The sequence below is a fragment of the Geotrypetes seraphini genome, chromosome 3 (genome assembly GCF_902459505.1).
Source record: "Geotrypetes seraphini chromosome 3, aGeoSer1.1, whole genome shotgun sequence".
NCBI classification, from domain to species: Eukaryota; Metazoa; Chordata; class Amphibia; order Gymnophiona; family Dermophiidae; genus Geotrypetes; species Geotrypetes seraphini.
This window is the reverse complement of record NC_047086.1, coordinates 64902168-64916459: the sequence shown is the minus strand read 5'-3', so window position 1 is coordinate 64916459 and position 14292 is coordinate 64902168. Positions and strand designations below refer to the sequence as shown.

The 14292-nt window shown below is 45.2% G+C and overlaps 1 protein-coding gene across 2 annotated transcripts in view; it reads left to right on the top strand.

The window, feature by feature from the left end:
• The first annotated feature begins 1312 nt into the window (after positions 1-1312).
• Positions 1313-14292, top strand: part of ZNF451 (zinc finger protein 451) — a 173239-nt gene continuing 160259 nt past the window's right edge. Inside the window, exons 1-2 of one of the 2 annotated variants that reach the window (XM_033936433.1) lie at positions 1313-1598; positions 8709-8789. In XM_033936433.1, the coding sequence (XP_033792324.1) occupies positions 1551-1598; positions 8709-8789 (129 nt within the window). In that variant the 5' untranslated portion in view covers positions 1313-1550. The remainder of the gene's footprint in view (positions 1599-8708; positions 8790-14292) is intronic. The other variant, XM_033936434.1, reaches the window with a different exon arrangement.

Genomic DNA, 14292 nt, shown 5'->3' with positions numbered 1-14292 from the left:
TCACTTATGCATAGGGTTATCAGATATCCGGATTTACCTGGACATGTCCTCTTTCAGACAGTCTGGATGGCTTTCTAACCTGTCTGGGAACAGCAGCAGCCCTTTTTCCCACCTACCGTATGCTGCTTCGCTGAAATTGAATCTTCAGGCTGACTGACAGCAGCAGTGAGTTGAGCCTGCTGGCATCAGCATGCCCCAGAAGCTGCCTACGCAGGAACAGGAAGTCACTACAGAGAGGCGGCTTCTGGGGCAGGCTGATGGCAGCAGGCTAACCATGCTGCTGCTGTTGGAAGGCCAGACGACCTAAAGATTCAATTTCAGCGGGGAACAGGGGTTGAGACAAAAGTACTGTCCTGTGGGATGGTGGAGGGAGAGAGGGTGAGAGAAGCATCGTGGGAGGGAGGAGAGAGATAGACCAAAATACCCATAGGAGAGGGGGCTTGAAGGGAGGTAGGAAGCAGCACCCACTTGGAGGGAGGGAGAAGCACCTGCAGGAGGAGGGAAAGAGAGAAAGGGAACGTTCTCCTTTATTTTGTTTCAGATATTCTCCTAAAGAAGGCAGGAGGAGGGAAAGAGAGAAAGGGAACGTTCTCCTTTATTTTGTTTCAGATATTCTCCTAAAGAAGGCAAAGTGTAAAATGCTTAAAATATCGTATTTTAACATTACCTAGCAAGGTCATATCCTAAAAGGGTACAGAAGATGAGAAGGGGGATGAAGGAAATTGGTGAAATATTTGGGGGGGGGCAGGGTAGGGGTGAGACTGGTGGGAGGTAGGGGCAGGGGTGTGGTCATATGTCCCATTTTTTACTTCACAAATATGGTAACCCTACTTATGCAAGACTGGCACAACAGTAGATGATTATTTTTTTAAAAAAAATACATTTTCAGCTGCTTGAGGGCAAGTTGGTGGCTTGTGCTCCAGCCCAGATTTTTCAGAGTGGATCTAGGAGGTGGGCGGGTCTGAGGGGATGGGCGGCTAGGAAGAGTGGGTGGACGGAGCTGGGACTCAAACCTCGGGAATCCCTTGGCAAACCAAGAAGCAATAGGCAGGAAGGTGTGCTCAGAATTATAATGTCTTCCTTCTGGTTTACTTCGCTACGGCTTCCCTCTCATGAAATCAATGATCAAGTCGGTGCGCTGGTAATAAAGCTCTGATGATTGAAAGACAGGGCTGAAAGGGCGTATAAAGTGAGAAAGCGGCATCTCTATAAACTGCATACACAAACACGCTTGTTGAATTCCTTCCTTACCCCGCCACTAACTCTCCGGAATAAACTCCACCCCTCTTCGAAAGCGATAGAGTCGTTCTGTGACCCGTCGCGCAACTGCCACTCTCCGTCACAAGTATTATAACGTAAACGTCATCAGCTGGCTCCCTAGCTACTTCGAACTACAATTCCCAGCGTTCCCGCACAGGAAGTGGCGGCGGCTCCAATCACGCGGGAAATCTGGCAAAGTGGCTGTCTAGTTGAAGTGTGATTTTTCGGGGCAAATTCTGGGCCGCCAGCTTGGATTGGGTTGCTCCCGCTAGTTTCTGGGGTAGCGGGCTATGGAGAAGGAGGCGGCCGGAGCCGAGATGGAGGTGCTGTTTGTCCGCGTGAGTACCGGAAAACTGCCTGCTGGCCCGGCTCCCTGCATCCTTTACTTGTCACCATCCCTGTGGCTTTTTTTTTTTTTTAAACTCCTAATGTTCTAAGCTACTGAAAGCTGCTGGGATTTAGAAGAGCCCCTTCTAGTTTCTACTCTGCAGGCGGCCTTGGTTTAAAGTGTTTGTAAGTTCACCTGAAGCAAACTTGCTGCTTTGTACCAAAGCACTACAGGACGAAACCTGGAGAATGCAAGCCTTGCTCAGCAGGGTATCGTGGTCATTGGTACTCTGATCTGTAGGAGCTAACTTTTCAAAAAAACTGGGGGTGCTAAACTTAGCAGAGATACTACTTATTTTATATAGCACTACTAGACATACGCAGCGATGTACATCACAACACAGAAGAGACTGTCCCATTACAATTTAGTCAAGACAAACAAACTGGACAAGAAGGTGCATCTATACCAATGCTCATGGTGAAGAGGGGGGGATTACAGACGAATAGAAATTGGTGCTTAGCAGGTGGATTGGAGTTTGGAATTGAAAGCAGTTTCAAAGAAGTGGGCTTTGAGTCCGGATTTGAATACTGCCAGAGATGGAGCTTGATGTACTGATTTGGACAGTTTGTTCCAGGCATATGGTGCAGCAAAGTAGAAGGGGCGGAGTCTGGAGAAGGGTACAGATAAAGAGAGACGCACCCTTTGAGTGGAGGGGTGGGGGGTGGCGGAAGTGTGGGGAGAGAAGAGAGATACTGAGGAGCTTCCGAGCAAATATACTTGTAGGTTATTAAGAGGAGTTTGAACTGTATGCAGAAATTGATTGGGAGCCAGTGAAATGACTTGAGGAGAGGGGTAATGTAGGCATTGTATTTTCCTTTAAAATTGTACTCCACTGTATGACTAGTTATTATTTATTGTAAACCGCCTAGAACCACTTTTGGTTAGGCGGTATATAAAAAATAAAATAATTATTATTATATAGTGACATTGGTGGAATATGAGGCATGTAGTAGAGTTTTTAACAGATTGAAGGTGAGAGAGATGGTTTAGCGGAAGGCCAGTTAGAAGCAGTTTGCAATATTCTAGGTGAGAGCAGTATGCTCGGAAAGGAAGGGTCTGATTTTAGTAATAATGTAGAGAAAGAAACAAGTTTTGACAGTCTGTTGGATATGTAAAGAGAAATGAGTCAAAGATTGCCACAAGGTTTCAAGCTGACAAGACAAGGAAGATGAGGGCATTCTTCACAGAAATAGAGAATGGGAGAAGAGGAGAGATGGGATTAAATAAATAAAGGAACTTATTTATTGGGGGTGCTAACTTGCTTTCACAGAGCTGGCACATATCCCATTCCAAACTACTCGAGCATGCTGTCTTCCCATCACTACCTTGACTTCCTTCCATCTCGATAGACTCTACAGTCAGGCTTTTGCCTCCAACACTCCACAGAGACTGCCCTTACCAAAGTCTGTAGTGACCTATTTCTGGCTTGTACTCGATCCTCATCCTTCTTGACCTGTCTGCTGCCTTTGATACTGTTAATCACTGCTTACTCCTTGATATGCTGTCTTTGCTTGGATTACGCAAATCTGTCCTCTCCTACTGATAACCACCCCCGAATACAAGATCTTCAGAAAAGAAATAAAAATGACTCTCTTCAAGAAATCACTGAATCACTCTTAACATATCAATTACCATCCATCCTCCCACCTTCACCCCGCCCCACAGATACTACCAGTTCTTCACAATTTCTCTTGAATTCACCAATGATCTACTGTATCCCAACATGTATATCTCTTTTTGTAATCCACCTTCTCAACTTCTCTCGAATTTACCAATGATCCAATATTGTAACCCACCTTTTAGAACTCTTTTGTAATCCGCCTCGAACTGCAAGGTAATGGCGGAATAGAAATCTCTAATGCAATGTAATGTAATTTGCCTCCTACCTCAACCATCGCACCTTTACTGTATGCATTGGTGGGTCCTTCTCTGTTGCTATCCCGCTAGCGGATGGCATACCCTAGGGTTCTGTCTAAGGACCTCTTCTTTTCTCTCTTTACATCTCTTCCCTCGGTGCCCTAATCTTCTCCCATGGCTTCCAGTATTGTCTATATGCTGATGACTCCTAGATCTACCTCAGACACCCAAAATTTCACCTGAAGTCCAGGAAAAAGTCTCGGCCTGTTTGGCTGACACTGCCGCCTGGATGTCTTGCTGCCATCTGAAAATAAAGATGTCCAAGACTGTGCTGCTCCTCTTTCCTCCTAAATCCTCGGCTCCTCTCCCTCCTCTCCCTCCCTCTGTCTGTGTAAATAATACTATTATCGTTCCAGTCTCCTCTGCTCGTAACCTTGGAATTGTCTTCCGACTCTGACCTCTCATTTTCTACAAACATCCAACAGACTGCTAAAGCCTGTTTCTACGATACTAGAGAATTCAGACTTCAGAATACATCAAACCCAACGCTAAAACTATATAGAAAGAATGGGTAACAAGATATTCAAAAATCTTTCAGAACACAGCTCTTATCAAACAACCTTCCTGGGTGCTGTGAAACAGCTATTACATTTTGAGCAAATTCTTGCAAAAACTATCAAAAATTCCTTAATGTCAATTATGTAGAGTTTCCAGTCAAAATACCACTTAATATTGGAGGTGAGCATATCATAATGTACTGAATGATCAGATCATAGGACCTCTTTTTTATTTTTATTTTTTTTTTAAATTCTTTATTCATTTTTCCATCTTACAACAAGTGCACAATACTACATCATATTAATTGTTACATTTCACTTGATATTCATACAATTATGATTTACATACATGAATTTATTCCCCCCCAACCACACTTCCCACAATTAATTTAATTCAAAATATCATTTATATATTATATTTCAATCTATTAATCAGACCTTTAAAAGAACTATTTACCCTCCCCCATATGTAAATGTACTTTCATTAGGAAAATGATGTGTATTCATTGCAATAATTTGTTAATGGCCCCCAAATCATTTTAAAATTATTATAATTCCCTTTTTGAATGGCAATTGATCTTTCCATTTTATAAATATGGCATAATGAATTCCACCAAAATGTGTAGCTATGCCTATTGTAATTTTTCCAATTGTTGGTAATATGTTGTATGGCGACTCCTGTCATAATTAACAAAAGCTTTTTGTTATTTGATGAAATTTGACTTTTTGCTCTCATTGACATCCCAAACAGAATTGTATCATATGATAAAGCAACATGGTTTTCTAGTAAACAATTAATTTGAGACCAAATTGATTTCCAAAAAACCATGATACAGGGACAATAAAATATTAAATGATCCAAAGTCCCTGCTTCCAGATTATAATGCCAGCATCTATTAGACCTAGAGCTATCTAACTTTTGCAATCTAACAGGGGTCCAAAAAGCTCTATGTAACAAAAAGAACCAAGTTTGTCTCATAGATGCAGACATTGTACATCTCATTCTCCAAGACCAAATTCGTGGCCATTGAGACGCAGAAATTTGATGCTTAATCTCAATGCTCCAAATGTCTCTAAGACCAGTCCTTGGTTTTTTATTCATATATCCAGATATCAATTTATACCACTGTGCGGCTTGATGTCCCAAGAAATCCGCCTGAAAGCATAAGAATTCCAGACTATATTGATTATTAAGAATTTTCCATTCAGGGAACCCCACCTGAATAGCCTGCTTCAGCTGCAACCATTTAAAGCTTTGTAATTTAAGACCAAATTTATGTTGCAACTGTGAAAAAGCCAGCAGTTTACCATTTGAAATAACATCATCTAAAGTCCATATACCTGCAATAATCCAATGCTTCCAAACGATTTTAAATCCGCCAATTTGAATCTTGGAGCTTACTCATATTTTACGCCAGGGTATGTATTGGGTCCTCCCAGAGCGCATGGAAAATGTCCCAGATTGGTTGTATTTGGAATGGCGGCTCATGTTTCCTTTACATTTATCTCATGTTCTCAGTATCAAGATGCCTAGGAAATATAAAGAAAACAGAATATTTATGGATACATGGAAAACTTTGCGTTATGTCAATAATTTAACACGTAAACCATTATATAAATCTACAAATCAATTTTTAGGACCTCTTATGATCTATATATCATTCCAGGTCCACATCCTGAACAGGGTGTTGTAATCATTTATGCTCAAATCCTCCTACATCCCCTTAAATTATCCACAAAAGTGCTGTAACTTATTGTAAAACTATTGCCTAAATGATTGAATATGTATAAGGCAACAACACAGCATATTAAAAGCCCATAGTGACTTTATAAAGTTTTAGGAAAAAAGGCATCACTTATCTTTAGATGGAACACCCCACTACCAGCGCTGATATGATGTGTGTAAAAACTCCCTTCTATCTCTACAGCATCACCAAAATTTTCCCCGTCCTCTCTGAGCACACTACGCAGACCCTTGTCTACCCTTTATAACCTCATGCTTAGGGCTACTGCAATTTACTTCTAACAGGTCTTTCGCTGATCTGCCTCTCCCCCTGCAATCCATGCAAAACTCAGCTGCATGACTTATCTACTTCCAGCCTTGCTACACTTACCTCTCTCCTCAAATTGCTTCACTGGCTCCCTATCCACCTCCGCATATGCTTCAAATTCCTATTACTAACCTACAAGTGTGTTCATGCTGCAGCTACTCAATATCTCTCCTCTTGTATCTTTATACACCTCCCTGGGAATGCTGTCCCTCGGATAAGCTGCTTTTGTCTGAACCCTTCTACTCCACTACCAATTCCAAACTTTGTTCCTTTCATCTAGCTGCCCGTATGCTTGGAATAAACTACTTGAGTTTGTCAATCACGCTCCTTCCCGTCTTTAAAAGCAGACTGAAAAAACACTTTTTTGATATAGCCTTTAATCCATAACCTTATTGGCATCTGCTCACTACCCTAGCCAGCAGATTAACCATCGCCCCCCCTAACGCTATTCCTTACCCTGGCATACTGTTTGTCTGTTTAGATTGTAAGCTCTTTCAAGCAGGGACTGTCTCCTTTGTGACTGTACGGTGCTGCGTACATCTGGTAATGCTCTAGAAATAATAGTAGTAGTATTATGCCCCTTTTTTCACTCATTGGTGCCTCTGTGTCGGTGCATACTGTAGATCAGTGGTTCCCAAACCCTGTCCTGGGGGACCCCCAGCCAGTCGGGTTTTCAAGATATCCCTAATGAATATGCATGAGAGAGATTTGCATATCTGTCGCTTCCATTATATGCAAATCTCTCTCATGCATATTCATTAGGGATATCTTGAAAACCCGACTGGCTGGGGATCCTCCAGGACAGGGTTTGGGAACCACTGCTGTAGATCCTTGTTACACTGCCTTTATGAGAGGCAAGTCTAAGAAGAGAGAAAATCCAGGTAGTCCAACCAGTAGCAAGAAATCTGAGTACACCATTCCTGCTTAATTTGCCTCCCCTTGTCCAAGTCTGCGTCATCTTCTGATACCTGTACTATTGACTGTGTACATACTTGTAGTCACTGAACTAATTTCTTTGAACATTGGCCTAGATTTACTAAACTCACCTATCTGGATCGTTGTTGGGCGATTCTTGGCTGAGTTTTGCTGAGTGACCGATTCACAACAGATTCTGCATGCAAATGATCTGATCGGTCATCCCATGTAGAAAGATTGAAGCGCGTGCACAGATTATCCTTGTTGGTTGTAGATGCAATTTATGCATGCGCTTGCTCTTCGCACAAATGAGCTCAAAATAAAGGGGGGAGGGGTGGCTGCAGTTTACTTATTGGCCCTACGAGTGGACATTTTAAAAGGAATGATTTCAATTTTTGTGCAGCCAGATTATGGAACAGAACCTGCTTTAAACACGCGGGTTAAAACCACTGGCTCGCTCTATGCTTTTTGCAGAATATATAAAAAAGGGAATTCGTATGCATACATATAGATATTTTACAGTTTTATTTTTTATTTTGATGGTTGTTTTATATGGGGTTGTAACCTTGATACTGAGATTTCAGGGCGGAAGAGAGCAGGAGAGTCGGCATGGTGGCTGAAATGCCAGTTTCTACCTGACAAGATGCAACGAGACCCAGAAACCTGCTAAATATTTTATTACTTCCACTCTTGCCTGTATCAATTTAGATCAAAGTCAGATGAATAAAAAATTGAAACCTTATTTCACTATTTATTCAGGTACAAAATAACTGTCCGTTATATAATGTGTAAACTGCTGTGATTGTAACCACAAAAAGGTGTTAAAGAAAATCCACTCTCCCCCCACACAAATGTGTAAAATGGACTTCAAACCTTTCTGATAGAGCCTTAAGGCACAAACTCATCATTAGTCCATCATATTTATAGTGTAAAATGTGATTATCAGTGAATATTCAATTCTGTCAGAATCAAAACAAAATTCTTTTATAGTTTCACATTTTGATTTTCAATATGTTTCAATTCAAGCAAACTTATTGTGTAAAATTTCCCCTTCAACATGATTATGTTTCATGAGTCTGCAGTAGGAAGTTAGGAATTCAAAATATACATGATGCTTTGAGTGTACAATGCAAGGCATAAGCTCTATGGAGCGGAAGGTTCAAAGTAGAGAATGACATGTGACAAAATTCATCACCGTTCCCGTCCCCGCGGATAACCATGGGAAATCATCTTCATGTTATTCTTTAATGAGAGAGGGAAGAATCAGAGTATGAATGGCCACAACCACTGACCCACAAGCTTTGCTTTGAAGAATGCTGGTGTAGAAGGATTGAAGTTGAGATAGACACTACAGAATGACAGTCTTTGGTATCCAGAGCAGATATTGTGATGTCATAATGCCTCATTCCACCAGTGCCTAAGAGCCAACCACATCAGTGATGTCACAATGGCTTCATTATCCATGGCTCACATAAGAATCAGAGTATGAATGGCCACAACCACTGACCCTCAAGCTTTACTTTGAAGAATGCTGGAGTAGAACAACCTGAGGTTGAAATAGACACTAAAAAATGACTTGGGATTATTATCCGCGGGGACAGGAACAGTGATGAATTTTGTCACCGTGTCATTCTCTAGTTCAAAATAATACTTGATAATTCTATTTTGAATCCTGTTTAGGAGGAGCTTTCAAGACCTGTCACGGATTACATTGATCTGGTCAGTAGTGATGAAGAGTATCCAAGCAGCTCATACACTGATGTGAGTATATAACATTTTTTAAACCTTTTTTAGATGTTTAACAAAAACTTTATAAATTTATAGTATAAATAAGAAAAAAGCTAGCTGACACTCACAATTCACCAGAGGATATTTCACCATCCTAACATCTCTGACTTTGCCAGAACTGAACACTTGTTTCCATTTATCCGTTCTGCTCACCAGTCTCCCTGCTTCTATTGAGCTGCTTGTGTTACTATACTGGGTCAGACCAAAGGTCCATCTAGCTAAGTATCGCATATACTCGAATATAAACTGAGATTTGGGGGCAAAAAATGGCCCAAAATTGGGGGTCTCTGTTTATATTGGAGCCTCCTGATGATGGTGCTTTTTTCCTCCTCTCCCCACCCAATGACCAACACTGTTATCTTCCACTCCCTCGATTATCTGGCACTGCTATCCTCTACTTCCTCCCAATGACCGGCATTGTTATCCTTCATCTCCCTCCGATGACTGGCACCTGTCCTCAACTACCTACAGTCCCCTCCCCCAGACCAACATGACAGTTACAGTTCTAGTGCTCAGGAAGCTGACGCAAGTGCTATTACCTCCCCCTCCGATGACCAGCACTCCTATCCTCAGGAAGCCAATGCTACTGCTATCTTCACCCCCCATGGCTGGCACTTCAACACTACTGCTTTCTCCCCCCCACCTCCTCCGATGACCAATACTTCTTTCCTTAGCAAAGCAGCAGATGAATCCAGAGACAAGTGGGAATAGCTCACATCGACCAGCAGGTGGAGATAGAGAAACTGATTAACCGTTGGCCTTATAGCCTGGTATTCTCTCTGTCCATTCAGTTTGCTCTATCTCCCAGCAGGAATGTGAGCTAGCTCTCTAGCTCCTGGATTTTGGCTGTGCCGGGTGCATTTCTGTGCAACTTGAGTCTGCTGTTGAGACTAGCTCTCTTCAGATAGACAGGGGTGCCTGGCTGAGCGGTGCCGGCTTTAGGAGTAACACCTGGGCCCTCCCAGGTCCCTTCTCCACTCTACCCTCCGGAGGATTGAGGGATTCATTGGGCTCTGCTGTTCTTCTTTCCAGTATAAAAAAAAAAAAAAAGAGAGCCTGATAGTAATGTGCTGTTCTTGTTTGGTCAGCTATAGTTACAACTGCCAGCCATAACTTAGCGTTGTAGGAATCGCGTATTGGTGGTGAGTACATTTCTGCTATTTGTTCCCCCCCTCCGCGTTCCGGCCGTCCAATCCGTCGACCGAGAGCGGGTCTTTTTCTTAGTCAGAGTCGCGAGTTTGGTGGGCTGGTTTCAAACGAGCAAAGTAAAAATAATGGCGGCAGAGGCTGCAAAGCGGTGTTCTCGCTGCAGAAAGCGCAGGACACTGCTAGGTCTGTGCTCAGCCGGGTGTTCGGATACACCGGCAGAGGCTTCTCAGGCAACAGAAGTGGCTATTTCCCGCGTTGGGGAGGCGCGATTGATTTCCCCTTCCCTCGCGGTTGAGTCGGCCGAACAACAATCTACTGGGGCGGAGGAGGGGAAGCCAGCGGAGGTAGTAGCGTCAGGGACGCTGGGAGGAGCCGCGGTTCCGCTCCTCTGCTCCGATCAGACTGGGTTGGCTGGATTCGGGCTAACTTCGTTTTCGCCAGAGTTTGTTATGTTAATGCACCGAGCTTTTATGTTGCAGGGCTCTCAGCCTGCTCAGCCGGTGCCTATGAGTTTATCGGGGCTTCCGGTTCCATCTACTTCCACTACTGGTTTTGCTGGCAAACCTCCGGGTGCGGCTGCGGTTCTTGCGGTTTCTCCCGGGAACTCACGGGTAGCGAAGAAACGCAGACTCACAGCCGCGGACGAGGGAGATCCTATTCCAGTCTCCCCGTTATCTCTTCCTGACTCCCTTGAAGAGGGTGAGGTATTAGACTTGGAAGATCCCCCGGGTAGGGAAGTAGATGATCCGTCCGCTCTACGTCTTTTTCATAGGGAAGAACTTTCTTCTTTAATTTCTAAAGCGTTGCAAGGGTTAAACATCTCGCAAGATGATGCTACTATTTCTGGTTCCGCCAATCCCCTTATGACAGGGACGCGAAAGCCACCTAGGTCCTTCCCAGTGCATGAGGCTATGCAGGAACTTATCACGGCGCAGTGGGACACGCCGGAGGCAAGTCTGAGGGTAGCAAAGGCCATGCGGCTCTTGTACCCGGTTGCTCAGAATGAACTTGAGAAATTTCAGTTACCCAGGGTTGACGCGCTGGTGGCCGCAGTTACCAAAAAGACTACCTTACCGGTTGAAGGGGGAGTTGCTCTAAAGGATGCTCAGGACAGAAAGATTGAATCTTCTCTGAAGATGTCCTTTGAAGTAGCTGCGGTCACTTTACAGGCCGCGATTTGTAGTTCATATGCGGCACGGGCGTGTCTGCAGTGGTCTCAGTTAATGACTGATAATTTAATGGAGTCTGGAGGTTCGGTTCCAGTAGAACTGGCTGATTTGGAGTCAGGTCTGGCATATTTAGCAGATGCTTTATATGATATTATTCGGGCTTCCTCAAAACAAATGTCTCTTTCGGTGGTTTCTCGTAGGTCTTTATGGCTCCGTAATTGGGCGGCAGATGCAGCGTCCAAACTCCGGCTCATAAAACTCCCTTTTAAAGGCCGTTTGCTTTTTGGGGAAGATTTAGATAAATTGGTTAAGGATTTTGGGGATACCAAAACCCAACGGTTGCCGGAAGATAGGCCTAGACCCCAGTTGAAGTCCTCCACCTCGAGACAGCGTTTCCGGGATGTTAGAAGATATCGGACAGGTAAACCGGGTTTTCGGTCCACGTATGGTTCCTTCCCTTCTTCAAGGCCTAGGTTTCCGCAGAAAAGTTCCTTTCGTGCAGCAAAACCTCCTTCAGCTCAGTCAGCCCGTGCCCCAGCAAATCGATCTTCACAATGACGGGGTCTTGGCTCCCTCCGCTATTCCCTTAGGGGGAAGACTGTCGGCTTTTGTAGCGGAGTGGGCCAATATCACGTCGGATCAGTGGGTGCTAGAAATTATTCAAGACGGTTACAAGTTAGAGTTCTCCTCTCCCGTCGCCGATTCTTTCTTGGTGTCCCCATGCAATGGGGCAACCAAAAGGGACTCAGTCCGAATGACTCTTCAGGTGCTTCTGGATCTGGGGGCGGTGGTGCCGGTTGCCACAGGAAGAAGTGGGCCTCGGCAGGTATTTCCATTTACTTCATTGTGCCAAAGAAAGGGGGGTCGTTCAGACCGGTGCTGGATCTCAAAAGAGTCAACGAATTTCTCAGTATCCGTCATTTTCGGATGGAGACAGTTCGGTCTGTCATTGCGGCAGTGAGGCCGGGGGAGTTCCTCACTTCCCTCGATCTCAAGGAGGCGTACCTCCACATTCCGATTTGGCCCCCGCATCAGAGGTTTCTGCGGTTTGCGATCCTAGGCCAGCATTATCAATTTCGGGCGATGCCCTTTGGTCTGGCAACAGCTCCTCGCACTTTTTCAAAGGTGATGGTGGTAGTGGCAGCATGTCTCCGCAAGGAGGGGATTCGAGTTCACCCTTACTTAGACGATTGGTTGATCCGCGCCTCTTCAAGGCAGGAAAGTTTGTCGGTAACTCAGAGAGTGATATCTCTCCTTCAGTCTTTGGGGTGGATCATCAACTTTCCCAAGAGTTCGCTGTCCCCGTCCCAGTCTTTGGTGCATTTAGGGGTGATGTTCGATACTTGTCGGGGGAAGGTGTTTCTACCCCGAGAACGGGGAGAGAAGTTACAGTCTCAGGTTCGTCTACTTCTCGAGTCCCCGAGACCTCGGGTTTGGGATTATGTACAGGTTCTAGGCTCGATGGTGGCGGCTCTAGAGGTGGTACCCTGGGCTCGGTTCCACATGAGGCCATTGCAAATGTCTCTTCTTTCACGGTGGTCCCCGGCGTCCCAGGATTACGATCGGCGTCTACAGTGGACTCCTCGAGTGGCTTCCAGCATGCAGTGGTGGCTCAACGAGTTCAATCTTTTCCGGGGCATGCCGTTAGCGACGCCGGATTGGGTCGTAATTACGACAGATGCCAGTCTTCGGGGTTGGGGGGCTCAGTGCCTCCAAGCATCGATACAGGGGGTTTGGTCCTCAGTAGAGGCCCAGTGGTCGATCAATATGCTGGAGTTGAGGGCTATCAGGCTGGCGCTTCTGGCATTTCAGTCCAGGATTCAGGACCGTCCAACCAGGATCTTTTCGGACAGCGTCACAGCAGTGGCGTATATCAATCGTCAGGGAGGTACCCGGAGTCCTCAGTTAGCCGAAGAGGCAATGGTGCTGTTTCAATGGGCAGAGACGCATGTTCCTCTCCTCTCGGCGGCATACATTGCGGGTCACGAGAATATTCAGGCAGACTTCCTCAGCAGAAATCGTCTCGATCCAGGAGAGTGGGAGCTGTCCGCTCAGGCGTTCGATATGCTAGTCCTAAAGTGGGTGCTCCCGGAAATAGATCTCATGGCCTCGTCTCGCAATGCAAAGCTGCCTCGGTTCTTCAGCAGGCGCAAGGAACCGAACTCGGAGGGGGTAGACGCGTTAACTCTCCCTTGGCCTCCAAATTCCCTCCTATACATATTTCCTCCTTGGCCAATGATAAGTCGAGTGTTACAACGCATCGCTCTCTTTCAGGGACAGGTGATCCTGGTAGCTCCAGATTGGCCACGTCGTCCGTGGTACGCGGATCTGATGCAACTATATGCGGGCGATCGGTTGAAATTTCAAGTGACTCGGGACTTACTAACTCAGGGTCCAATCTCCATAGAAGATCCGTCCCACTTTGGTCTTACGGCCTGGCTATTGAACGGTCGTGGCTAAGGAATAGGGGTTATTCGGAGCAGGTTATTGCCACTCTTCTTCAAGCAAAGAAGATTTCCACGTCTACCTCCTATGCTAGAGTCTGGAAAGTTTTTGACTCGTGGTGGGGGAGGCACGGTATTTCGCCCTTCCGGGCGTCTTTATCGGCTATTCTTTCTTTTCTGCAAGAGGGCGTAGCTAAAGGGTTGGCCTATAATTCTCTGAAGGTTCAGGTGGCGGCCATTGCTTGTTACAGGGGCCGGATTTCTCGTTTGGCGCTCGCATCACAGCCCGACGTAGTCCAATTTTTAAAAGGGGTTCACCATATCAGACCTCCTGTGAAGAGACCTTGTCCCTCATGGAGTCTTAAGCTGGTCCTTGGGAGGTTGCGAGCGGTGCCTTTTGAGCCTTTATCCATGGCTATGCTGAAAGATGTCACTTTGAAAACAGTGTTTTTGGTGGCTATGGCTTCTGCAAGATGGGTGTCCGAATTGCAGGCGCTATCTTGCAGGGATCCATTTTTGCGGATTTCGGATGCTGGTGTATCGGTTCGAACGGTACCGTCCTTCCTGCCGAAAGTGGTGTCTTCCTTTCATATGAACCAGTGTTTATTCCTCCCGGCCTTTCGGAAGGAAGATTGGGGGGAGCAGTACTCGTTGTTGCGTCTCCTGGATGTGCGCCGAATGATTCTACATTATTTGGGGGTGACTAACGACTTT